The sequence below is a fragment of the Grus americana genome, chromosome 16 (genome assembly GCF_028858705.1).
Source record: "Grus americana isolate bGruAme1 chromosome 16, bGruAme1.mat, whole genome shotgun sequence".
NCBI classification, from domain to species: domain Eukaryota; kingdom Metazoa; phylum Chordata; class Aves; order Gruiformes; family Gruidae; genus Grus; species Grus americana.
The window spans coordinates 5,037,407-5,064,403 of NC_072867.1; the positions used below are offsets into that span (position 1 = coordinate 5,037,407).

The following is a 26,997-nucleotide window of genomic DNA, read 5'->3' on the forward strand; positions in this document are numbered from 1 at the left end:
GACGACGAGGCTCCGAGCGTTGCAGGGAGCCCCCGCCCCCCGTTGACTCCTCCCGTCCCGGGCCTGCTGTAGGCATGAGTCAACAGCGCCGTACCTTGAAATGCAAAACACCATTATCCTTCGTTAAAAGCTCTGTCATCACCCAGACTGCACAGGAAAGAGTTATTACGCCATTACGCTCCCAGCGACACACGGCTTCCCCCGCCCTCCAGCAGCCGCGGTGGTGCACATCAGCCGTCGGTGCTGGGCCGTTGGCGGTGGCTGACACCCGATTTTTCTCTCTGCGGTGGCCTCAGAGCAGGGAGGGGAGGTGCAGGGGAGCTGGTCCTGGCACGGCGCAGGAGGGATGCTGCCGCGTGGCAGGGACGGGCGCCGCACGTGCCGGGGATGCTCGAGGACGGGCTGAGCCCCCGGAGCAGACAAGCGCTGCCGGGGCTTTGCAGACCGACAATTGGTTGTTCCCAAAGGCGGACGGGCCCGGCGGGGCCCCGGTGCTGGTTCTGGCAGGGGTTTGCCCTCCCTGGGACCGGGCGCAGGCAGGAGAGCGATGCCTGAGATGGGGCTGGGTCCATGTCCCCCAGCAGCCCCAGCACCCACCAGGGACCAGGGAAATCACCCCGCAGCATCACTCCCTGCTCTGCACCCCCGGTCCCGGGTTGGTGTGGGGGGGTCATGTTTGCTCTCTGCGAGCCCACTGGCCCGCAGGATCCGGTCCCTGCGCTCCTCGTCGAGTCCAGCAAAGAGCAGAGCTGGTGTTTCGCGTACCTCGCAGCAGCTCCCCGTCACCAAGGTTTGGAGACGCTATTTCCCTCTCGGTGGAGGGACGTGAACAAGGCAGAACAGCTTTTGTAGCGGCAGGGTGTTGATTCACGGCTTGTAATTTAATTAAGAGAGAGACGAGATCAAAAGGGGACCGTATTAAAAAATAAATCAGGTAGAGGGAGTGGAGTTCCTTCCTTTAATTACGGCATGGATTTGTAACGGCAAGAGACTCCATCAATCACAAAGGAAAGAAAAGGTGTCAAGTGGAGAGAAACCTTCCCTGGGTTAATTAACGGAGGAGGAGATTATTGGGCTGGGTGTCAGAAAGCCGATACCTCCCCGGCGGCTGCTCCGGCAGGGCTGGGTGGCACGAAACCCCTTCGATGTTGAACGTGGTGATGCCAGAGGTGCCTGGGGGGGCAGCGGAGGAGGTGCCAGGCAGCGATGCCGGGCGATGGTGAGGAGGGTGGGCTGGGGGCTGCGGGGGCAAACACCCAGGGCAGGGGCAGCAGCTCAGAGCCGGGGCCGGGCATGGCCGCGGGGCAGCGATGGCCACCACAGCTCTGCTCTCGGGAGCCACGGGCCGTGCCGTCGGCAGCGCCGGCGGGGACCGGGGCCGGGCTGGCAGCAGCCTGATTTGTGGAATAATTAATTCTCTTTTGATCATCTGCTGTGTAAATCATCAGTGGCCAGGAGTTAATCATGCATATGAAATGAATCCTTCTCCTGCCTTAATGAGCGCTGAATCGTGACCAGCATCTGTTTACTCCTGACACTTTCATCTTCTTGACAGTCTGAACAATTAATTGTTTCCAATAATCTCCTTTTATTTTAAAAAAAATATCTGAGAGCCTTCCACTCTGCACTCCTCCCAGCGTTGTCCCCTTGATCTTTGGTTTTTTAGTCTTAGGCAAGGATTTGTTTTTCGGGAGCAGCGTGAGGGCTCCGGGCGCCGAGTGAGCCCGGGGAGGAGCGAGCTCTCCGCTCTCCCGACGAGGATGATGTTGGTGGCAGGACCGCCTTCCTCGCCAGCTGTGTTTGAGGCCGGGCTTTGCACAGTCAATAGCAGATAACAAGCCTGTTTGAACCCAGGAGCGTTTCCGCCTGCCATTTACCTGGAGCAAACCGCAATTAATCCACCGTTTGCGCCGCCAACGCGATGTTGTAATTGGATTAATTAGAGAGGAACTAGCGGCCGCTCTGGGGAGGTCTGTGCCCGGCTGCGGGCTCCTCCAGCGGCGGGAGCCGTGCCCGCCGGGTGCCAGACGGCATCGCCGGGAGATGCCGGGGCCAGCCCCGCTTTCCCGGGGCTATCGCTCGCCCGGCCGCAGGCGCTGGGGCTTGATGGTGGATGATGGAAATGACCTGCCTGCTAATTGGAGTTTATGAGGCATGGCCTGGTTAACGGGCGCCTGTAAGAGGCAGCGGGAGCAGAGGGCACTGCGGGTGGGCTCTGCCGCCGGCCAAGGGGCTCGGGGCGGGGGTCTTGCAGGGGGGCAGTGAGCCCAGGGGGGACCCAGAGGCGAGGAGCCAGGTGGGTGTTTTGGCAGGCGGGGGTCACCTTCCCCACCAGCCTCGGCTGCTGGACGGGCAGCAGATGATATCTGGTAGCCCTGGCATTTTGGGGAGAAGCACAAAGGGGGGGTGCATGCCCCGCGTGGGCGGAGGTGGGCTAGGAGCCCTGCGGCAGGGGCTGAGCGGGACAAGCCTGGCCGCACCGGAGCCTCCCGCGCTGCCCTGCTGCTCCCGCGGCCTCTGCCAGGCATCGGGGAGGCGAAACACCACGTTCCTGCTGCCCGGCCCCGCTCTCCCGTCCCGACAGCCGGGTGCCAACGCGGTGGCTCATCTGGACCGAGGAGAGGTGGGGGGGCAGGCAGGGGGTCTGCGGAGGCGTACCCACAGACTGCGGGAGGATGCCAGTCCTGCTCTTTCTGAGCTAAATTGGGGCTGGCTCAGCTGGAAACCAGGGGGGGCCACAGGGGATTTATTGCAATTGCCTAAATCAACTTAAAAAAAAAAAAAAAGCCCTTAGGACAGCAGGCAGCTCCCCACGTCGGGGGCTGTGGGAGCAGCTGAGCTGGCTGCTGGTGCCGAACACCAGCCTGCAGCTCCTCTGAAGCCCCCTGAGCTATCCTCACTGGAGCAAATCCTAAAGCCATCATCAGCTAAATAAATCAGCAAAAACCCCGCCCTCAAACTGCTGAGAACAGGCTCTGCACCCTAAGCCCCCAGGATGCGAGGCAGTGGGATGCCCGCACTGCCGTTGGACTCCATCCCTGCTAACGGGAGCCGGTACCCGGCTGTGCGGCCACCAGCCCCGCTCGGGATGCTGTGAGGGTGAGGCCAGTGGGCAGAACCCAGCTCTAAGGGACTTTATTCCTCCCTTTGCCCAAAAGGAAGAACAAAATCCCACCGGCTGCTCCATTCTCCAGAAGAATGAGGGGTTTTTCCTGAGATGAATCGATTTCCCCAGGAGGCAGCTGGGGCGAGCGGCAGCTTCGGCAACATGCAGGATGCAGCGTGCAGAGCAGCCCCAGAGTTAGCCGGGGAATTGGGGTCTGAGGGGGTGCCCCGGGAAGGACGTCACGGCTCCTGCGAGGGGGAGCGGGGGCCAAGCGGGAAGGGTTTGCCACAGCCCCGGCCTCATCCGAGCTCCTGACCGGCAGCCAACAAAGACGACGACCTCTCTGAAAGCCGGGCACCTGCAGATGCCCCCAGCTGCTCCCGAGTCCGTGGGAGGCGCGGGGACATCGCATCGCCCCGGCCGGAAAATCCCGCCGTCCTCGGAGACCTCTCGTGACCCTTCAGCGAGTGCCGGGAGCCGGAGGCTCTTGATCCAGCTTGCAAACCAGCTCAAAAGGTGACGGCAAGGTCAGCGAGGTTTGGGGCTCCTGGACACGTCCCTCGTCACATCGGTTCCCACGGCGTACTGTAATTTAGTCTGGTTTAATTGGTGCTTAAATTAGCCACAAATGGAACAGTGCTGCAGCTGCGTTCGAAAATATATAGAATTACAGCACAGTCAAACATTTTCACATTTCATTAGCGCGTCTTAATGGGAAATGTCTGCTCCCCAAACTCTCTGTTTGTTCTCCAGAGTAGCAGAAGTTTGCACATTAGCAGTTGTGCTGCCCATTAACGTTGCAAAATGCTCTGCGTGTTTTGCAGGGGCAGCGCTGCTCCGCGGGGACGGGAAGCCTGAACTTTAGGTGAGTGGGTGCTCTCCTGGAATGCCTGTAAGTGGCTGGAGCTGAGCAGGGAGCATCCCGTGCCCCAGGAGGAGCAGCAGAGCCCCTTCCCGGGATGGTGCTCCGGGTCCCCCCGGCTTTATCAAAGCTCCGGGTTTTTCACAAGCAGGGTAATGCCTCCGATCCAAAGCAGGAAGCTTTTTCAGTCGAAGCAGCTTTTTAGTAGAAGCCTATTTAATGCTTAGGCTGATGCCCCCAAGTGCTTTATTTTACTGTATTTTTGTTCCTCTCCATTATAAGTAATAGTCTATAAAAGCCGGAACGCAGCACTTTTGCTCTCTGCTGCTTCATTCCCCCGCGGCGGGGGCAGCTCTGCGTGGCGGGGGCTGCGGGGGCAGAACAGGGCTCCTCTACCCGCGGCTGCCGCTACCCCAGCACAATAATCCAGAGGGGAAAAGAAAAAGCCAGAGGAAAAAAAACCAAAACCCAAACCCCTCGATGAGCGGCGATTGCATGGAGTCAAGCTGCTCGTCCCATCAGCGTAGCCCAGGCAGGTTTGGGTAAACAGCTTTGGGTTTCTTGGGCAGCATCTTCCCCGTCCCTGGGGGGCTTGGGATGGGGGGGCTCACGGTGTGCAATGAGTTGAGAGGTCTGAGCCCAAATTGAAAGGATGGGGAGCGTACCTTCCCCCTCTCCCACCGCATCCGGGTCTCAGCTCCCCCGAGGAGATGGGCTCCAGGGTGGCCAAGGGCTGCTGAGCCTGGCGGGGTTTTAAAGCTCAAGCAGTTTGGGGAAACCAAACCTCCTCCCACCCCCAGTTTGGCTGGTGGGTTCAGGGCGGTGAGGTGCAGTCAGGCACAGGGAGGTGCTGGAGGAGGGGGGGGTGGGCAGGACCCGGCCCTGCCGGGCTGGCACCGGGACCTGGAGTGAGCTGGGAACGGGAACATCCCAGTGCCGGCTTGGAGGAAGACGTGCAGCCCGGCTCTGACCCGTCCCACCCTTCCCAAGCTGGAGGCAAAAGCCCGACGCCTTCCAGCTCTGCAGCCCAGACCTGTGCGGAGCACCCCTGACCCCCCTCCAGCCAGACCCCCAGCTGGACGCTGGGATCCAACCGAGCTGCCTCCGCTTCCTAGGCTAGCGATTACCCCTAGGACACGGTGCTGCTCGGGTGAGGGGAGGCCGCTAACTGCCGGCTGGGGAAGGCGATGAAGAGGGGGGCAGCTCTGTGTTTTGCGCTCCCCATCTCTCGAGCGCGTCCTTGGGGTGCTGGGACCCTCTGCCTGCGGGCGGGGGCTGCCTGTGCCCGCCACAGCCCAGCGAGGGGCTTTCCTCCATTTGCTCCTGGGTTGGCAAGCCGGGCCCTGCCGCTCCTGCCTGGACACGTGCGGCCGCGGGCTCCATCCCCCTCCATCCCCTTCCGTCCCCCTCCGCCAGCTGCATTTGACCTTTTGGCAGTGGCGCTTGGAGAGCGGCGGCGGCTGCGCAGCTTTGCCGCATGGTCCCTGGGGGCCGGCTCGCCGCCACGGCCGCTGCGGCTCAGAGGGGAAAAATTATATTTTCATCTCCATCCCTCCATCCCCCTTCCCGCTCTGGAGCTTTTTTTAGAGCCAAAGGGAAGAAAAGGCCATGGTCTGCCTTTCCTGCCCCCCTTCGGCTCCTGCCCTTTCATTCCCCTCTTTCCGGCAGCTGCAAATGGCTTTCCTTGCAAACGCTCGCACTTATCTGTCCCCGCGTCTTTTCATCTTCCGCCGCCTAAATATCGGGGCCGGGCGGCTTTGGGAGGAGAGCGGGGAGGAACAAGAGCTTCTGTTGGAGTGGGTGCGTGGGTGGGCGCGTGGCGGAGCCCCCTCCTGCCGACGGAGAAGCCGGCTGCCTCCACCGGGGTGGGTGCAGAAAGCCGGGCTGGGAGACGCCTGGTCCCGCCACCGCAGCCCCAGCCCCGGTGCTCTCCAGGGAAGGCTGCAGCTCCGCTTCCCAGCCTCTCCCTTATCCACCGCTCGGCGAGAGACGGGCCAGGGAGGAAGGCGGGAAGGGACAGGGCGGCCACTGCCACCATCCCGCGCCCCAGGGGCGGCACAGCCTTGCAGGCACCCCAGCTGTGGGTGCTCCTGGGTATCCCGTGGGTGACGATGGCTCTTCCATGGGTGGAGAAAGGGAGCGCGAAAGAAAGACGCCTTTGGCAAGCGCCTCGTCCCTGGATGTACCCGGCCGCGGGGACAGGCAGAGGGGGGACCTGGGTGCCGGGCTCTGCCCAGGGCCGCGCAGGCTGCGGAGCCAGCTGGGAGCCTTTCAGTGGGGGAAAAGAGCCATAAAACAGATATTTCCTACCAGCAAGATGATGAACGCCCTCTTGCAACAGTTTGACTCCGCAAAATGCATTTGCCCAGTTAAAGATGCTCTGGTGGTGGCATGGGGCTGCTCGGCCGCCCGCCACCCTCCAAGGGCTTTCCCCAGCTCAGCACGCGGTGCTGCACGTCGTCCCACGGCCGTTGCTGCTTCCCCGCCCTGCAGCCCGCTCCGCGCCGCCTTTCTTGGGCAAACCAGCTCAGATCCAGCCCCGCCGAGCATCTCCCAGCCCCTCCGCCTGGGCAGCCCCATGGCTGGACCCACTCAGCATCCATCTGCATCTGCCACGGCATCCAGAGCGGAGCCGTGCATCGCCTCGCAGGTTCGCATCTCAGTTGCAAATGTTATTTTAAGCAAGGAGCCCTTCTTCCTTCTCCTCCTCCTCCCTGGCCAAAGCAGGAAGACGTTGCAGCAGGCAGCCGTGCTGCAGCGTGCGGTGGTGAACCCCCTCCTGCCAGGCAGGGCTGGCTTAGTCAAGGGAATAATTGGTAGATGCTTCTGAAGTGCCATGAATAGAGGGCACTCGTGGCCTTTGTTTATTGACTCTTGAGTGATAATGAATACTTCCAAAGATAATTATTGATTTTCTGCATTTGCAGTAAACCTGTTTGGCTGGGGAATGGGTGGAGCAGCACCGTGCCAGCACCACGTGGAGGTGGGAACGGGGTTGTTTGGGCAAAACCAGGTTCCGACTCTTCCTGCCGGGCACAAGCCGAATAAGAAAAAAAAAAAAAATTAAAATTCAACATTTATAGAAAAATATTTGTGCAGCTCCAGGAAAAACCTAGCTTTCTTCTCCCTAGGAGGGGGAACAGATTAAAATTTAATCCTGATTAAACACATTTTCTCCTTTCCCTCCTCTCGGGTACCTCTTGTGCACACACAGCTTCGCCCTGCTGATCGCTTCTTCCCCCGGCCCCAGAGCTCATCCTGCTTGACAGCAGCTCGACACCCACAGCGGGTGTTCCCCCAGCGCAGGGACCGCTCTCTTTTCTCGATCGCCCCCAAAAATCGAAGCCTGGGGGCAGGAGGGGATGGGGGATTGGGCCCTTTAAATGTGGGAGAGGATAAAGCAGGAGAAAGCAGGGCTGGGGGTCCTGAGCATCCCCACCCGCCTCTGAGCCAAGTAGGTCCCTCTGGGGTTTCTCAGGGGGTTTTGGGCCCGAGGGGAGGCTTTGCGGGGTGGGGGGGTGCTGGGTGGTTAACTGCGTTGCAGGTGGTTGTGGGGCTGCAGAGTTGGGGGCAGCGAGCGGTGCGGGGGGGCCCAGTGGCCTCGGGCAGAGCCCTGTTTGCAGCCCCCCCCCCCCCCCATGCCAGGTGGAGAAAGCCCAGGCCCAGCCCTTTCTGCCATTTAAAAAAAAAAACCAAAACAAAACACAAAACCCCAACAAACCAAATCATAGAAGCAGAGCTCTCTAAGGAAGAGATTTTTTTAAATTTTATTTTATTCTTTTGCTTTGGAGGAAGTTGTGCAGCCATCCTCTCCCAGTTTCCCCGTTCCCGCCCCAGGACTGGGCTCTCTCTGTTACAGTTTATGGCACCCGTTTGGGTGCAAACGTTGGAGCCTGGCAGAGCCCCGCGTTATCACCGGGGCTGTAAATAACCCGGGGTGGCGTTTATTGCGATGCCCACGGGGTGAGTAACTGCCGGCTGCGTGCCGCTGGCGGACGGCGGTCTCGCGGGGTGGGCAGGATCTGCTGGGGCTCTGGGGGTGCTGTTTCTGTGAGCACCCCGAGGGCTCGGGGCTGCCTGTGCCCCATGGCACCGTCCCCATGGCTCCTGGCAGGGGCACCGGCCAGGGTTTGGGAAGGCGTTGGCAATGCCGTGGGCTAATAGATACTCTAGAAATGTAAGGTATCACTTCTGCCTATGATATAGTGCTTTTTCTGGATATCTTGTAATGCTTTTTCAGGCTGTTTATTTATGAGGCAATTTATTACAGCGCAGTTATTCTATAGCGGGCAAGTCTATTCCTAGGAGCCTCCGTTAACAGAGCCAATTGCTTAATTGGCTCACTGATGTCTCCACAAGGTATGCCAGGAGAGAGGGTTCTGGTTGTAATGATGGCAGCCTTCCTCCTGCCCACACGCCACCCGTGCTGCTAATTTAATAGTGCAAACATTTATTATTCCTTTTATTTGGTAGTTAATTTGGGGGCTTTTAGAGCCGTTCCAGGATTGCTGGTGGAAGGGGGTGAAATGCTCTGGGGTGCAGCGAGGACCCAGGCCACAGCTGGGGGTGGTTGGGCTCATCCTGCACAGCCCAGGGGGGTGCAGGGGGCTGATGCCTTGCAGGGTATTTGGTTAACGAGCCACAGGCAGGGGCTGAGCCGGCAGCAGGGCTGGCCGTGCCGGCTCCTGCCTGGCCCCCACCCCATGTTTGGGTCGTTTGCCAGCAAACCAGAGTGAGATGGGGGCAGGTGCGTACTTACACCTGACCCTTCCTGGAGCTCCATGTGCTCTGCAGGAAAACGGGCTCCTAAGGAACAGGCTGCGCGTTACAGGAATGACTGGAAGGGCCAGAGGAAACCCAGGCTTGGAGTTTCTTGGGTGGTGAGTGCCTGTCCTTGGGAGAAGGGTGATGGGGTGATGGTGGTGGCACCGCCACTGCTGCTGGTGGGCAGCTGTCCCAGGGCTGGTGAGTGTCTGCCGGGGGCTGGGGTGCTGTCTGTGCCCTCCCCCAGCCGTGCTTTCACGGCATGGCTGCTCTCGAGCCCTTTCCCCTGCTCCTTCTGCTCTGCCCTGCCCTTTGCTGGCCATGACAGTCCCTGGAGGGGCCCCACTCTGACATCTCCCCCCCGCGGCATGTGCAACGTGCCCTGGGCTAGAGCAGAGCCACGCTCACAGCCGGCCTTTCCCAGCCCCAGCGCGGTGCCCGTCGCCTCTGGGCAGTTTCCTGGGGAGGGGGGGTTGAGCAGCCTCCCAGCGAGCATCTCTCTGCCGTGCGTGAATGTCGTCCTTCCCTATCAGGCCTTTTAGGCGATGTCTGGCAGAGCTGACTGGGTTTCCATAAAGCCCTGCTGGATCCGTGCCCGCTTCCACTGCCGCCGCTTCCCCAGCATCCGTCTCCAGCCGTTCATGGCCTCGCAGCACAAAGCCCGCTGCTGCCGGCCGGCGCGTGCTGCCGAGGCTCTCGCTTTGCAGCTCTCAGCGTGGGGACGCAGCTCGGGGCCGCCTGGCCCCAGGTACCAGAGGGCAGAGCCCTGGCACCAGGAGCAGAAAGCAAAAAGGGGCAGGGAAGGAAGAGTTCAACAGACAACGCTGTCACGATGTGCCTTCTGCTAATTTTGTATTTATCACAAGAAAGCGATCAAGTTTCTCCATGATTTTCATTCTTTCTCGGCTCCCACTGCCTATTGTTCCTGGCTCTATTATCCCCCTGTCGCTTACATAAACGTATCGTGCGGGTTTCCAAGGCACAATAGAGAGAGTCTCATTCATCCAAGGTCACCAGCTTTTACTTGCGCTTCAAAGCATCTGGTAGAAGAAGCATTTTCTCCTAAAGATGTTTTTATTGTACTCAGTGCAGAGGCTGAGGGAAATTGCACGGCTGCACTTGTGCCACCCCAGCCCTTTCCTCCCCCTCTCCACTCGCCCAATCCTGGGGGGTCGAATCCTGTCCTGCAAGGTGAGGTCTTGTTTTCTGAGCTGGCTAGGACCCCATTTACTGGAGCCAAGAAGCAACGTGCCCTGTCCCTCTTCTGGCACCTGTTAAATGGGGAGGGGGAAAAAAAGCGGGGGGGGGGGGGGGTGTCTTTGAAAGTCTCCTCTGCATATGGGCCCCAGTATGGACCAGTTACAGAGTGATCTCCATGGCCTCCTGCTGCTTTTTCCCTTGGCCATCTAAGCTAGTGGCTCTGGACTCTCCTTTCTTCCCTCATGTCTGGTAAACAGTTGGGAGTGGGCAAGCACAAAGGCTACTGGTAGCCTGCGTTGGGCGACAGGGACTTGCGGGGGCCCAGGCTGGTGCTCTGCCCTGGAGCGTTGGTGCCCTGCAAGGTGTGGGGGTGCCCTTTGGAAGTGCTGCCTTGGCTGGAAAAGGTGACAACGGGGATGGAGCAAGGAAGGGGCTGGGGACCGTGGCAATGGGGCTGGGAGTGAGGGTGGAAAACCTGCCTGTAGGGAGGGAGCCGTCTGAGACCCCCCCGAGCCGTCTGAGACACACACACACCCCCCCCCCCCCGGCCCAAACCGTCCGCTCCAGGGTGACCAGCGAGGCCGCCCGTGCTTTGTGCAGGGGGAAGAGTGAATCCAGCCCCAGAGGGGCCGCCGGGTGCCCTCCGGAGCTGCCCCCCCCCCCCAGCCGGAGCAGCACCGGGAGCGGGTGATACCCCCCTCCCGGGCCGGGCCGGGCCCCCCGCGGCTCGGGGCGCAGCAGCTGCGGGAGGCGGTACGGGGAGGGGACGGCGGCCGGGCCCGGCCCCTCTCTCCGCCTCGCCGGCACAAAACGGGAGGCGGGGGCGGCTCGGGCAGCACACCTCCCCGCGGGCCGGGCCGTGCCGTGCCGTGCCGTGCCGTGCCGTGCCGTGCCGTGCCGTGCCGTGCCGTGCCGTGCCGTGCCGTGCCGTGCCGTGCCGTGCCGGGGATGTAGCGCTCAGCACCGCGGAGAGCGGCGGGGCCGGCGGGGAGGGGGGGCCATGGCCAGCGTGCAGCAGGGCGAGAAGCAGCTCTTCGAGAAGTTCTGGCGAGGCACCTTCAAAGCCGTGGCCACGCCGCGACCCGAGAGCATCATTGTGGCCAGCATCACGGCCCGCAAGCCGCTGCCCAGGTAAGGGCTGCCAGGGCACGGCGGGGGGGGGCTCAGGGACACCCCCCATCCCGCCTCCGGCTGGGGGCTGCACCACCCCGTGCCACCTCCCCACCCCCAATTAGTACCCCCCCATCAGGAGGGTCTGGAGTGTCTCCTCCTCCCACCTCCAGTTAGGGGCTGGAGGCGCTGGGGGTGCCCCCAGTGCCTGGGGCAGGGGGATGTTGGCTGGCCGGACCCCCTCCCTGGGTAGGTGCTGTGCTCCGAAGGGGAGCGGGTTTGGGAAACTTTGCCTTGGTGGTGCTTGGCGCCTGGGAGCTGGCTGTCTCCTGGGGGGAGCAGGGTGGGGGCCTGGAACGCTCTAGCTGGGCTATGGAGAGGGAGCAGTGGGGGGGGTCATCAGCCCGAAAGAGCAGTCACCTCTATCCCTGCCTTGCAGAGCCCCGGGGTGTGTGTCCGGCTGGTTGTCTTGTCTCTGCATCACTCCTTCACCAGGGACCCTTGGGAAGGTGATGCCCGGGGAGGAGAAGAGCCCCCCCCCCCCAACCGACCCTGCCTTGGCGCAGGGGGGAGGCTGATGCACCCCAGGGAGGTGCAGCCCAGAGGCTACGGCTGCCCAAGGTGCCTGCACCCAGCTGTGGACCCAGCAGCTGTGGGTCTGGTGTCCCCCGGGTCTCACAGCCAAGCTGCCTCAGCCTTGCACTGCTGGTGCCTGCCTGCCCTGTCCCTCCTGCTCCCCGGGAGGCCGGTGCCCCCCCGTGTGCCCGAGGCAGAGCAGGGACCCATGAAAGGAGGCAAGGGGGGCTGCTTGTACCCACCGAGCCGCTCAGCTGAGCGACCGCGTGGGCAAGGGGCCGTGCGGCTTCCTCACAGCAATGCGCTCTCTAACTTAGATTGGTTTTATTTTCCTAACTATCTCAATATTGGTTAAAAATACCCTCTTTGCACTGTTTTTGTAAGGAAAGGAGACTTTTGCTGCACCTCCTCTCTTTGCTCTGTATTTCTACTGCTGGCTGCTCCCCACCTGCTGTGGGGAACAACCCAAAGTTTCACGAAGGCGATGGGTTGGTAGAGGAGTCTGCAGCACGCTGGGTGTCGGGGGCTCTGCCTGTACCCAGTGACAGAGAGCTCACGGGGAGCGAGCCGTTTAGGATGTCTCCCATGCCGGTGGAGGCTGTGAGCTGCAACAGCGAGGGGGACGGGGGTCCCGCTGGTCGTGCAACGGGGCAGGGGGTCACTTCTGCCCCCATGGCCCAGCTGCCTGAGCATGAATTTTTTTGATCTCTGATTGCCATCAATCAGGGTAGGAAATGGGGAAAGGCACGGCTTAGGTTTCCGAAGGGGGAGAGGAAATCTCGTTTCCACAGGCAGCATTTGCAGGGCTTCAGCCTTCGTGGGGGAGAGGAACCACCGTGCCTTTCTCCTCCCCTGCGTCAGGCTATGGTCAGCACCCAAAGGGGCCACCAGCAGGCTGGGTGCTGGCTCATACACACGCACTTTCTCCTGTCTGAAAGTGCCTGAGCGAGCCGTGCTGCTTAAGTGTCTTGCAGTCGGAGATGTAATACGGCAACAAATTAGGGCACTGGGAAAATACAGCAAGCCCAAGCACCAGGAACGATGCACGGCTCTACGCAGCAATTTGGATTGCCACAGATATCCTGGTTGGGCTGAGAACCATGGCTGGGAGCGTTTGCAGCTCTGTTAAAAAGTTAAGGACCGCGCGTGCCTCCCCGTTTCGCCGGCAACGCCAGCTCCGGCGGCAGGGGAACCGTCTGTGCAGGGGCCAGGAGCTCTCGGTACGTGGCAAAATGGACCCGCCAGCCTGGCTTTGCCACGTTTTGCACTTTGGCACCAGTAGATCCTGCGCTACGGGGTCCCCGAGCTGTGGCGTGCTCCGTGATGCCGCCGGCTCACCGTGTCGGTGCAGCTCGGCTCCTTTTGTCTCCTCGCAGCACGTGCCGCCGGCCGGGGCCGGGGGATATTCCCCGCGGTGCAGCCATCTGCACCACCGCCCTCGCTACAGGTGTCGAGGGGGGGGCAGCCCCGGCGGGGCTCTCCCTGGGGTCTGCGGGGTTCTTGCCGCGCTCGCCCCTGCCCCCAAGCCGCAGAGGGGCTTTGCTGCCTCGGGGGGCCGAAGCGGAAGGCTGGGGGAGCAGAGAGAGCGGCTCCTCTCAGGAGGGCTGCCAGCTTGGCTTGCGTTGCGCAGGGCTCTGCCGGGAGCCCGAGGCTGCTGTCTTGGCAGGATCACGCCTATGAGATGCCAGATATCCCATCCCCAGGGGCCGTGCAGCGGGTCCCCATCGGGGTACACAGCAGCGTCCCCAGCACCCTGAAGTTTGTAGCCCGGCAAGAGCCAGAGCCAGGCTCCTGCTCCCCACCCGCCGGAAGAACGGCCCCAGGGCTGGCGGCAGCTCCTCTCGCAGCCGTCTCTGCGCCCGGCTCCGCTCTGGGTTTGTTTTTCCTGGAGGGTTTCACTGTGCCGCTGCTTGGATCGGCCTCTCTTTCCTGACGATGCTCCTGGCTAATTTAAGAGCAAATGACTGCGGTGCCAGTGAGCAGAGCGCACCAGAGAGGAGACAGGGAGACCAGTTAGCCAAATGAAAAATTAAGATGACCATCTGGATTTCTGTTTTCTCCCACACTTGACAGCTGCTCTTCTGCAAACGTCGCAGATCTCTGCCCCGGATCTGGCCCCGCGCTTTCCGCAGCGGTGGAGGTGATGGTGTGGTTTCTAGGCCAGCTCTGCCCCTTTCCCCATCGGTTTTGCCGGCTGAGCCTGTGTCCTTGTGGGGTGCCAAGAGGCTCAGCTGCAGCATGGGGATCCTGCCGGGAGCCCCCACAGTGGGCACAGCCCAAATCCATCCTCGCAGGGTGCCCTGGGCATGGCTAAGGGCTCAATCCTGCCTCCCTGTTGAGCAGCAGTGGGGTTCCAGGAGCAGAAGGTGATTTTATTTTTGTTTTCCCCTCCTTCCAGCCAGCTCTTCCCTGTGCCCTATCCCTCGCCACCACCTTGCTGCTGGTCCCAGAGATAAAGCCTCTTCCATCTAAATTCCCTGGGAGGTTCAGAGGGTTCATCCTGGAACAAAAGAATACATTAATCCCTCCCTCCTGGTCCTGCCAGGGCTGGAGGGGCCGCTCGCTCCAGCCCCCGACGCAGCTCCGTGCCCGGAGCAGGGTTCTGCCAAAGTAAATGGATTATTGACCGGTTTGCAGCGTGAAAGGAAAAACCGAGGTGATGGGGAAAGGGGCTTTTCCAATTAACCTCTCCGCACGCAGGGCCCGGGGGGGTTTCGCCGTGCAGCCTGGGGCTGTGCTTTTGCAGCTGGGGGTGCGGGGAGGCTGGGCAGGGCTGGGGCTGCCCCATGCTCGCCTTCGCAAAATCCTGGGGTGGTTTCAGGGGCTTGTGTGCCAGGAGGGATGGGGACAGGGACAGGTCCCCTCGCTCCCTCTCCCTGATCCATAAGGACGCTGCGATCCCCACCCGATGGCAGCCGCGAGGGGCTTTGGCTCTCATGAGCTGAAAATCTCTTTATACCTCCCGTGCTAAAGGTGCCACCAGTCTCAGCCCAGACTTTGGGGACCCCGTTTCCTCCCTCTTGGCAGGGCTTTTGCCTGCGTCTCTTCCCTGGCCGTGACCTCAGCTGCGGCGTGGTGGCTGGGAGCCCCTTCACGCTTGACGGCCTGACTTCTCCTGGCGCCGCTTCATATTTCATACACACCCGTCTGCCGGGGAACCTGCGGGTGCCGGGAGCGGCCAGGCCGGGAGATGCTCCAGGGTTCCCCTGGGACCCAGAGCTGGTGGCAGTCTGGGGGCTTGCGGGATGCTTTTGGGGGTATCGGGGTTCCCTGCTCCCCCACTGCCAGCCACGGCAGTGCGGCACAGGCTGCTCCATCCCAGCACCCCCAAACTCAGCCGAAATCCACCTCTATGTGAAAAGCGAGGGCTCTGTTGAGGATGGTGGGTGCCGGTACCAGCTCCCGGGGAGGCCGGCGATGCCGGGTGAGCACAGGCAGCGCTGGGAGAAAGGAGGTTCCTGCGTCCCTCCCTGCCAGATGGCCTAAGTGGGTCACATCAGGGCAGCGCAGGGGATTTGTGCTTTAACCCTTAATCCCCTGGGATGTGCTGCGCGTGGAGGGGGAGGCAGGGGTGTGTTTCTGAAGTGGGATTAAGCCCAGTTTCACTGCCTGGTTGGCTATCGCGGGTGATCTTGGAGACGGGTCTGGGCGCTGCTGCTGCAAACCTGCTGGGACAAGGGTGACAGCGTGTGTCCCCCGGCTGTGCTGCGACCGGCGGGAGCAGCTGTGGCACTGCTGGGGGGGGGGGCAGAGTAGCCCCATCGAGAGCAGAAGGTGCCTACAATTCCCCCGTGACTTTTGGCGCAGCAGAGAGTCCCTGATGGGCTGGGGACCAGCTCTCTCCCATCCCAACCTCTGGCTTCCCGACCACGTTTCGGTGGCCCTGAACCCCGTTCATCCCCGGCGGGCTGGCAGCCCCTGGGCATCAGGGTGTGCTGCTGGGGAGGGAGCCCCCGTTGACGGCCCCGCCGTGCCCACGGCCCCCCGCTCCCGTTAATCCTCCCCCTTGTTGGTCGGGCATCTGCTCTGCGGGAAGAGGCGGCGGCCCTCGGCCGCGCCAGCCGCCTGGCTGCCATCTGCTCCCTCCCGCTCCCAACGAGCCCAAGCGCTAATGAGCCCGTGGCCCCAGCCCAAGCGGGGGGAGAGGGGCTTGAAAAGAAAAGCCCAGGGGGAGAAGAAAAAGCCCCTTCCTCGGCGGGGCTGTCAGTAGGGAGGCTTTTGTCTGCCCCTGCCCTCCAGCTCCAGCTGGACGGCGATGGGAGCGGGAAGAGCTAATTAGGCAGCTCGGGAGCTGCCGGGAGGCTGGGGGGAGCCAGGGCGAAGCGAACGAGCGGCAGAGCTGGGGATGCCTGCGGGAACCCCTCCCTGCTCCTCACAGAGCCTTCGTCCTCCTCTTCTTCCTTCACCCTGACCCCGTCCATCTGCCTCTCCGCTGGACCGGTGCTGGGGACCGTGTTCCCGCTGGCCTCCCCGGTGGGGTGGGGGACAACTCTGTCCCCAGAGCGGTGGCCCCGCCAGCATGTCAGGGAGATGGGGATGGAGGTTCCTGCCGGGGCTGGGTGCGATGCAGCGTGTGCCGGCTGGCACAGCCGGGCGCAGCACCCATGGGTGCCTTAGCCAGGCGTGTGTGTCCCGGCGTGGGAAGGTGTACAAGCACCTTAGGATTTAGGGAAAGGGCCTTTGGAAGCCCCCATAGGGATCTCAAGACCATGGATGGGGCCGTCTTAGAGACTTTGGGTACCCCCAAACATGCCGCCTTTCCCCACTGTGCCCCGCTGCAGTTACGTCGGGTTTTGTCACCTTCACCTAAAAGCTCCCGAAAGTGGACGTGGGGCTGAGGGCTGTCCCCAGACCAGCACCACAGCGACTGGAAACCAGAATGATGGTGGGAAACACTGTGGTTTGGAGGGCGGGCAAGTTCTGACTCATTTGAGAGCTTTACTTGGGGCCCAAACCTGGCCCCGTGCCTCCAATTCCCACGCCCGCCAGCGAGGAACATGGACGCAGCCTGACCCGCCGTCAGAGTGACAGTTCACAGCGTCTCGTGGGGCAGCGTGGGGTGCGGCTCACCCCGAATCTGGGGCTTCAGAATGAGGGATGGAAGCAGGTGGAAGGAAGCAAAAGCGGGGGAAAGTCCACTGGCCGGCCGGAGGATCGTTTTGTAGAAATACTTGATTTCACCCTTGAACAGAGCTGCTGGGGAGCCCCCGTGTCTGCAGATGCCGGGTTTGTGAGTGCAGCCCCGGGGGGGGGGGGTCCGGCACCTCGGGGGGCTGTGCTGGCCACGGGGGTCCCCTCCCTACCGGGCTGCTGCCATCCCAGCACCTGGCTGAGGTGTTTCATAGAGGTATTGAAGTGCGGAGCAACAGGCGAGGGGAAAATGGGGCAGTTTAGGGTCTTGCGGGGCTGGGACCCACCCCTGCCAGGCGTGGGGAGAGCTGGCAGACACCCCCGGAGCACTGGGCCGGCCCCCGGCCCCGCTCATCTCCCGTCCCGGAGAGGCAGGAGAGCGGGGCTTTGAAACCCCGTGCACGCGTTCACATCCCTCCCTCGAGGGCTAACTAGTAAAGATTTAGGGCTGCGAGGCTCTAAATAATAAACAGCAGTGATGACCCTGATACCAGGGATTGCTGAAGCGCTTCTGCCCACCGATGGCTCCTGTGGCCGCTCTTGTCCCCTTGCCGTCACCCTTCTGCCTCCACCGTCCGCGGCAGCCAGTCCCGCTGCGGCTTGTCCCCAGAAAAGCGCTCTGCAGACCCCGCTCTTGCTGCATGGGGGGGTCCCCGCTCTCCGCTGGCATCCCCGGGCACAGAGGATTTCTCCTTCCAGAGGCTTGTGGCTAGAACTGAGCCCTTCTCTCCTCAGCCCCATCCTATCCCATTCCCACATCTCCACGTCTGGCGGCTGGACCTTTCTATACGTACATTTTTCTATAAGATGAACTTATCAAATGCAAACCCCGTGTCATTGAAATGAAATCATTTCATGCATGACCACCCTTTCCTTTTCTCTCTCTTTTTTTTTTTTTTTCTTTTTTTCTCTCCTTTTCTCCCTGCGGCCACTGAAACCTCTTCATCATCGCAAAGCCCACCTGCGGTTCGGCTGCGGTTGGTGCCGGGGTTTTGCCGCATACCCTGGTCCAGCTCAAGCCCTTGGGGGCTCTTTGCTGTTAAGAGAACGTGGGTCTGCCATGACCCACGGTCCTACCCTGCCCCACTGGAGACCCACACGTGGCCCCCAGCCCTGCTGGGTCCTCTTCTGGTCCCGATCCCCAGCGATGCCGGGTTGTGTATCACCAGCTGGAAAACAGGGCTGGGTTTGACGCCCGGATCAGAGCCCTTCGGCATTCCCAGCAATGGGCAGAGAGACACGCCAAACCTCGGGAGCCGATTTGTTTTCGCAGCTGATTTTTATGGGTGCGTGCAAACATAGGGAGGGCCACGAGCGCCTGAAATCTGGCAGGAGCGGTGGCTCCCAGCAGCACAGCATCCGTAACGGGGCTCTGGCGTGGTGTGGATTTGGCCCGTGCCCGGGGGATGCATGGGCTGGACCACCACCTCCGGCAGCGCGGCCGGGCACAGTGCCCACGTCTTGGTGCCTCCGTCACCCGGCAAAGGCCACGCAACCCTCCGCAGGACATTGGGTGCTGCAAAACTGGCTTCTCCATCAGCCACTCGAGCCAAAAGCGCTGACAAACAGTGGGAATTTAAAAATAGCAGGTTTTTTCACATGCGGCCAGAGTGCTTTCCCTGCCAGTGCAGCGGGGACTGCAGGAAGGGCTTAAAAAAAAAAACCCAAAGCGGGGAGAAAAATCTCTGTGAAAATCTCTACTGGCGTTTCAGGCTGGCTGAGCTGGGTCTCCCAGACCGTGGCCAAGGCAGGAGGCAGCGAGGTTGGGGCTAGCTGCCTCGCTGATGACCCGTTTCACACTACACGTTTAATTTGTCTCGTCATTAATGAAAGAAGAAACAGCTGCTGCTGCCCAGCCCCGGCCAGGGGCTTTGTGGGGGGCACTGGCGAGGGCATCTGCTCATTTGCCCCCGAGCGGGTGTCTGGGCGGGCAGAGGGGTCGGGGGCAGCGCAGGCAGAGTCTTGCTTTCTCCTCCTGGCTCCTGCTTCACCTCTGGGGCAGGGGAGGCTGCGACGTGTTCGTACGGGCTGCAGTGTCTTTGGTGCTGTTGGATCCCAGGGCCGGGGTGAGATGCCCATCTCACGTGCAGGTGGCTGAAAACGTTCCGAGACCCACGGGCTGCCATGAGAAAATGGGTTTTCTCTGCTGCCGACACCGAATTCCAGCAGCGCATCATCCCGGTGGAGCTCAACAGCACTTTGGCAATGGGCTGGTTGTATTAAATTTATCTTTGCGCCCGTGTGCGCTTGGGAGCACGTGTGTAGGGGTGTGACTGGAAGAGAGCAGGGTAGGGGGCTGTGATTTTAGCTACATTACTGTCGGGATGAAGAATTAGCTGTTGCCCAGCAAGAGAAATATTTTTGCATTAAGGGAGATTTCACAGTTAAAGACCACCTGCTGAATTAATCTGTGGGTCAGCTGGAGCTGCCGTATAACCAACCGCCCGCCAAAGCAGCGCATATATAACACCAATGTATAATAGCATGTAAATATATCATAACTTATTCTGTGCTGCTCCATCATCTGCAGCCAGCGGAGCAGCCCTCCTCGGCGGAGCGGCCGAGGCCGTGGCGTACCGAGTGCGGGAGGGCGGTCAGGGCTTTGGCCCTCGGCGGGTATTTCCCCCTGAGGCGGGTGGTTTCAACTCTGGGAACCTATTGCCTGTAAAGCATTTGCCCTTCTCAAATCCCTCCTGCTTTGATCAGAGCACGGCCAGGTTCATTACGATTGGGAGAAGCAAGACAAGAGGGTTTAGCACTGCTTCTTCCAAGAGACGGGTTTTTCTTTGCCAAAAAACTCCCAGATCAGGAAGATGTAGGGGGCAAAAAACCCCAAAGCAGCAGAGTGCCCACATCTCGCCTGCCCTTCCCTGCTGCGTGGGATGGGCTCTGTGATTATCCGCCTGCCGCAGCCGCCTGCCCCGTCCCTGCCTTTGTCGGCCCGTCAGCCGTGCATTGGCCGAGTCAACAAAGGACGATGGTGCGGGGCCACCGGAGCAGAAAGGTGGGTGGATAACGTGTGCCGGGGAGAGGGAGGTGCAGTGGGGTCTGGGTGGGCATCGCCGGTGGAGGAGGAACAAAGGGAGCCGCCGGTTCATATACACAGACCCAGGGGCGCTTCGCAGCCCAGCCCGCTGGGGAGAGGTGGAGCACATGGGCTGTTGGCCCGGGTGTGCTCCATGCCTCCTAATTGAGGATGGATGTGATGATCCAGTGACCTCCTCTGGCCCTGGGTCCCCAGACCCTGGCTGCCCCGGGAGGTCCCTGTGTGGGGCTGAGCTCTGCAGGACGTGGTGGTTGCATCTCCCCCAGGATCCCAGGGCACCCCCAGACGCAGGGACTCTGTTGCCTGTTCTGTCCGATGGCTGGAGAAGTCATTGGCAAAGCTTTGGACCCGTCCTTGTGCTCTCCCTATGCGTGGTTCAGGAGCCAGCACGGGTGAAGAATGTCCTTCAGATGTTTTGGGGGTTTTTTGGACGTTTTGGAGTCCAGGCCGGCAGACACAGCCGTTTCATGCTCCGGGCATGTCCTTGCCCTCGCATATGCTGGGGCCGTGTGGCCGTGCCCCCGTCCCTGCCCTCGCCGTGAGCGTGGAGCATCTCAGCGCCTGCAGGGACAGAGCTAAAGGCACACCACCAGCAGCAGGTTTGGTTCCCACTGTTTGCTGCCTTGTCTTACTACTCCATTGCCCTCGGGGGCTCCCCAGAAGTGTTTTTTCCACCCACAGACCCAATTTCCCCGTCCTAATCCCTCCGAGCGGGCTCAGATGCTCAGGGGCAGGCGCTCAGCATGGGAGCTGCCACCATGGGGATGGTTGGGTTGATTTTGTGATGGAGGCTTGTGGGCCAAAGAGCTGCTGCCAGCTCTGCTGGGCTGCGAACGTCTCCAAAGGCACGTTCGTCCCTGATTAATGGAAACTGAAAAGCAGGATCCCGAGGACCCATGGCTCCCCTGCCCCCTCCCCGCCACGGGCTGCTGCCACCAACCCTCATCCTGCGCTGCCGCCGGGTTTGTCCTGCGCAGAGCAGAGGATGGTGGGTGTCACCTTGCCTTTCTGTGGCAGAAGAGCAGGCAGCGAAGCCCGCGGCCGCAGCCTGCGCCCTGCCTGCAGAGCCGGTGCTGGGACGCAGCCACTGCCCTGCTCCCCCGCTCGCCCTCCCCACCGTGTCGGCATTGATTTGACCTGAACTCCCTTTAACGTGCTGTGATTTCTTTCAATTAGGCTTTGAGCGAGGCCTCTGCGGCGTTCGATAGAGCCAGCCCCAGCACGGTGCCTGGACCAGGACGGTCCACAGGGAGATGCTTGGGGATGTTCCCACATCCCTGACAAGAGTATCCCTCTGTGTCTTATCCTCCCCATGAGGATAATCCCACTGCTTAAAAGTGGGATTGTCCTTGTCCCCTCTGCATTTCCTAGCTCTTTCCGTCCCTCGGACTGGTGGCTCTCTTACCCCGGCCCGTCGGACAGATTTGCCGCATCGTTTGCTGGTTCACCTTCCTAGCTCGGACGAGCGCCAGACCTGCGTGGTCCCTCTGCTCTGTGCAGGAGCAGCCCCGCCGACATCCAGAGCTGAACCGAACCTGAGCAGCCCTTGTCTTCCCATCGCCGGCAACGCCGCCTCGCTTTCCCCTTTCTCCTTGGTGTCTGTCATCTCCTCGGGGACGTATTTAGCCAAGTCGGGGCTTGGTGTCACATTGTTTCCGGCAAACTAATGGGCAGAGTGCTTGTTTTCAGAGATTGTATAGAGCAGAAATCCCTGCCCTTCATCTCCAGCTGCAATTACCGAAGCCAAGTCAATGCGGTTGATGGTAATAGGATGGTAACACTGTCTGAATTTGTATTTAATGCTGATTCCAAGGGTCTATAATTTTCATCAGCACCACATGACTTTTTATAGAACAGAAAAATGTGAGAGCAGTTAATGAGCTGTAATTCTGGAGAGCTTCTGCCTTGATTGGGACTAATTATTTTCTTTATAAAAATAATTAACAATCCACACAACCTATAGAGTGAAAGGCATGCGGCATTAATTAAACCATGCGGTATTTTCAACGCACCTTTATCTCCCCTCTCCCAGCACACCCCGAATAGACGGTGGCGTTGCACTGCGGAAAGCCCAGCTGGGTGCGAGCTCGCGTCGGGGCGAGGGCTCGCACAGGGCAAAAAGGGCAGGTCCCGAGCGGGGGGGCTGCATCGAGATCCCACCTCCACAGCCTCCCAGCCCCGTGTGTATCGTAAAATTCCTCATTTGGGTAGGAAAGGTCGTTTCGGTTAGAGTAAGTGATGGTTTTCATGCATGGGCTGTCCGCGATGGGTGCGGAGGGGATGCTGGGGATGTCTCTGCTGTTTTGGCTGAAGAGCAGCCGGCAGGACCCCCTGGTCTGTGCCGGGCGCTGGCGCTTCCCGTAGGGCACGGGGATATCCCAAAATTGAGGTAGGCGCTTTGCACAGGCCGAGCTCTTGTTCTCCAGTGCTCTGAGAACCTGGGACAAGTCCCAGGCAAACGTGTCCCAGCACCGACAGCGCGCGGGTCTGCGTGTGCTTAGACACACACTTACATAATATATAATTGTTAACAAGACTAATTCCCCTATTTTCCTGGAGGTATTCTGAGAACTAATGAATATATTTGCATAATCTTTATTTTGTTTATGAATAATTCTGGATTATCCAAATGTGAATAACACCAGGGCTTTGCCATTCTAGATTGCCTTTCAGCTGAGGATAGCAAAGCATTTTACAAATATTAGTTCAGCCTCACAAATCCCAGCAAGCAATAAAATTATTATTACACCCAATTAAGGATGGATGTGCCAAAAAGTGAAATAATTCACTCCAGCCCCTCCTGGCGGGGTCTGCCACGGGGTCCAGGAGCCAGGGGACCTGCCTGCCTCCTCCAAACCTTCCCCATAAGGAGCAGCAAGCCAATAAATATCCTCCCCTTTCTTTTTTGGGATGATTTAAAACAATGTTCAGAGTTGCAGGGTGGTTTGGATGGTCGGGTACGAGACCTGGGAGCGGAGAGGGAGGTTTTTTCCTGGCTCTGACCCCCAAAGAGCCCTGGGTGCTGCAGCACCGAGCACCCCGGTGCCTGCCATTTGGCGGGGACGGCATGGCCGTACCAACCTCTCCCTCCTTGGAGCACAGCGGGAGGAGAAAAGGCCCCGTCTTCCCTCCCAGAAACTCTCCTTAACTTAACCCATCACCAGTCCTTCCTGGGCAGCTGGCAAGACCGCCGAGGTGTTTCCCATGGGATTGGGGGTGTTACGGGGAAGGAGGACTGGAGTTAAACCAAACCCTCCCGCCCATGAAGCTGCAGTTCAGGAATTTCCCAGCGCATCTGACGTAGGAGATGCGATGCAGGGAGGCAAAGGGCCCTTCTGGCCATGAAAAGCCCCCAGCAGCGTGTAACCCCCCTGTTAAAGCCCGCTTACCACCTCCCTTCCTGGGCCAGGAACATTGTAAGCTCGTCTCTCCGGCAGCAGAAATCTGTTGCTTAATTTCTTTCCACGGGAGCTAATTGCTGCCCACGCATCCCTGCGCGGGGACGTCTGCTCCTCGTGCCGTCACTGAGCCCTCCCAGCCCTGCGTGGCCCTGGGGATCGTGGCAGGATGGATGCTCAGGAGACGAGTCCCAAACAGGAGGATGTCCAGGGACCCCCATCTCACCAGACCCCCCCAAGTGCAACAGGTTGATTTTTGCTGGCTGCCGCCTGGGACTGGCCCCCCACCCCGGCTGCCGTTCACCCAGGACACCCGGGTCGGGGACGCCCACAGGACTGTTCTGGGCTGGGGGGTTAAGCATGGGGTTTTTTTTAATGTCGGAGTGGTTTCAAGCTGAGCCCTTGGGATTGCTGTTCCTCAGCTGTGCCTGCGTCCCACTCAGGGGGTGGTTTATTAACGGGGTGCAGCAGCCTGAACGTCCCTGTCCCCCGCTGTCCCCATCAACCAGAGCTGTTCCCAGGGCACCTCCGTGGGCAGGCGGCAGCTGCGTGAACAGGTTGGGGGGTTTTGGAGTTATCTGAGTGTTGGGACCTCTGATGTGCTTCCCTCCCTTCTTCCAGTGGCAATTCAAAAAAAGCCAATTAAGGAAGAGGAGGGAAAAGCTTTGTGTGAGCAGCAAAGGGAGCGTTCCTGCTCCAGGTGGATCTTCTCCAGCCGTTGTCTTTCTTGCTGCCTCTAATGTGCCTTATTACTAATTCATTTTTAAAGTGATCTTTCAGTGCTCCCAGGAGCTCCTGGTAACTGTGTGCTTACAATCCCCTATTTGATTAAAATTTAACGAGCTATGTTATTGGCAAATATACTAATTCGCTGCCGTTCGCCATGCCGAACAGCGCGGGGTTTTGGCCAAAGGAGGGAATCGGTGCATCACAGAGAGTGCCTGTAATGACTGACCGCCGCGGACGCAGCATCCCGTGGCCCGGACCTGCCATCGCTCGCGGCGTGCGGGGTGGCTCCTCGTTAAAGAGCGAGCCCAGGCTTGCTGGGAGGATAGCGCTCTCCTAAGATCCCGGATTAACCGGTGCAGGGAACTGCAATCTTGTGTGCAAGCGTGGCCCCGTCCGCAGCAGCCAGCACTGATGCAAGGTGCTGCTGCAGGGGTTTGGCTTGATGCGGGGGTGCTGCGGTGGCACGGGGGATGCTCCCTGGACGTTGACACCGTGCAGCCCATCAGGCGTGAGGGTGCTCTCCAGCCTGACCGCATTGCAGATCGTGGCAAAGCGCTTCTTTTCTGAGACATCCTTCAGTTTGTGGGTTTTATTGTTAAAACCCTCCTAAAATGTTAAGTGTCATCTCCTGGTGCTCCCTCAGCTCCCAGCGTTGTGTTGGGAAGTGCCCAACCACAGCCGCTGGCCTCCCTCCCAGCTCACGGTCCTGACCTTCGCCCGCCTTGGTTTTGTACTGCACCGCTCATGGAAGAGCAATTAATGAGAAATTTGAGCTCAGATCCAGGCTTTTCCTAATCACAAGCTCTACGAGGGCTGCTTAGGGTTGCCCTCGCGCCTGGCCGTCAGCTCTGTCCCCTTCAGCGGGGAGCGGTTGTCCCCACGGCTGCTCCGGGCTGCCTGGGGGATGATGGCAGGGACGGAGCCTGGGACTGCAGTTTGCGGCTGGCCGGGAGGAGGGTGGCCGTGGGGCTATGGCGGGGTTTAGCATAAGCTTTTGGCCCCAGCCCCTCCTCAGGCCAGTCCCTGCCATGCCAGGGTCACTCAGGAGCCCGGAGTCCCCCAAAACGTGTGCAGGATTGCTGCGCTGTGGCGCAGGTCGGGGTAACGTCAGTACTTTTGGCTGTGTTTGCAGGCACCGGGGAGAAGCTGAGGCTTCTCCTTTCCTATTCCCTGATTGAGGGGAAAACTGGCTCCTTTACAGGCATGGGATCCTGCAGGCTATTTGCCTAAGGAGGAGGATTTGAGGATAGAATCATAGAAACCTAGAATGGTTTGGGTTGGAAGGGACCTTAAAGATCATCTAGTTCCGACCCCCCTGCCACGGGCAGGACACCCTCCACTCGATAGGAAGGGCACAGGATTGTGCCCCCAGAGCAAGCCTGGCAGCGGGCAGGTGCTGCCAGGCACAAAGCACTGCAGGGACCTCCGAGCCAGCAGCGCGGGAGACACAAGATGCCGTAGAAACGGCTCGAGTCGGGGCAGCGGTCCAGGTTTCCTTTAGAAATGTGCCATACTCCTCAGATTTAGCTCTGCTGTCACTGGCAGGCGGTCGGCAGAGCCATCCCGGATTGCTGGCAGCGAGGGAAGGCGATGCTGAGTCCTGCGAGGCGGCCGGGTGCTCGGGAGGGAAGAGGGACAGGAAGCATCTCTAGGGAGAAAGAAACCCATCTGTGAGGAGCAGGGACAGGCTGACCCTACCTAAGAAAGATGGTGCACGAGAGCATCGCTTTCCCCCGTGGAGTTTTATGCTCCGTCAGGGTCATTCATCCCGTGCTGTGCAGCGGGAGCTGCCGCCAGCTGGTGCCCGGGACGGAGCCCTCCCCGCGGGCTGCGACCGCACAGTATCCCCCGAAGCATCTGGCACTGACCCTGCGCCGCTACCGGGGCCTCTTCCAGCAGGGAAGCTCCTCTGTTCTGATTCAACCATGCATGGCAAATCAACTGCTGGAAAATAAAAAGCCAAGCTGCTTTTTTGGCCTGGGATGCGATAAGAGCGGTCGTTAAATGTTTCTGGAGTCCAAGAAGCAAAAGGAGCTGCTGCTGCATCCGGGCTTGCAGCGGGACGCAGGGTTCCAGGGAGCAGGAGGGGGAGGCGAGTCACGACTGGCAAAAATTGGATAAAAAATGTATATTACGGAATTGTGTTTCTCTTCCGTGTTTAAACTGCCTCAAGAAAACCACGCGCTTTTCTGCAGCTGGTGTCTCTGCTGATGCACGGAAAAAATAGCGGGGAGAAGATTAAAATTGAACTGGCTTGGAGTCTGTGTAATCAGGGAAAAGATCTTGGTGATTTGCTATTATAATTTTCAATAACAAACTGCAGGGCTCCTGCCGCACTAATAATAATGGTTTGAATGAGGTGGGGAAAGAACCTGCCGTGGGGTGTTTGTGTGTGTGTGTGTGTTTGCGGAAGCACTTACAATTTTCCCCATCTCCTAATTTTGAAGAGGTATTTTTAGTGCATGTTTCAAAGAGCTTTACGTAAACACCTCTGCTGGAGTTTTTGCTTGGAAATGTCTTTACAACCTTATATTCTGCCCCCTCCCTCTCCTGGGACAAAGGACTGGTTCGACCATTGTCTCTTTCAATCAGGTGAGCAAAGCTAGAGAGCAAGAGAGAAAATAAAAGGGGCATTTTGCCCACACCAAGAGGCTTCTCAGCCCAAAGCGGTGGATTTTAGAAACGCTGTGCGCAGCTCAGCCCACCCTCGCCGGGGCCAAGAACCCAGGGCAGAGGGGCGTCGGAGGTGGCCGTGGCAGAGAGCCACGGGGATGCAGGAGAGTGGGTACCCAACCTGCCGCCTGCCCCCTCCTGCCCAGCCAAACCCTCCAGGTGAGGAGAGGAGAGGAAAGCTGAGATATTCAAGCGTGTGTCCGTGCACTTTTTGCACGTTACTCAGCAGCATCCCTGGTGCGAGCGGCTGTGGGACGCCTGTGTCCTTGCACGGGCTGATGTTCCCAGCCCCCAGGCGAGGTGTCCATCATGGCTTTAATGCCAGGGAACCAGTCACAACTAATAGGCTCGTCAGAGATGCTTTAACCTTTCTCGTTTTCGGGGCTCCGGTTGGCTGGAGCTG

General features: G+C 60.0%; 1 protein-coding gene across 4 annotated transcripts in view; it reads left to right on the plus strand.

Annotated features, from left to right (window-relative positions):
• Positions 1–10,830: 10,830 nt before the first annotated feature.
• SRRM4 (serine/arginine repetitive matrix 4) overlaps positions 10,831–26,997 on the plus strand; it is a 48,037-nt gene continuing 31,870 nt past the window's right edge. For all 4 annotated transcript variants that reach the window (XR_008579586.1, XM_054844912.1, XM_054844914.1 and 1 more), the window contains exon 1: positions 10,831–11,063. Coding sequence is in view for 3 of the 4 variants with exons in the window: in XM_054844912.1 (XP_054700887.1) it covers positions 10,933–11,063 (131 nt within the window). In the remaining variant the exon portion in view is untranslated. The remainder of the gene's footprint in view (positions 11,064–26,997) is intronic.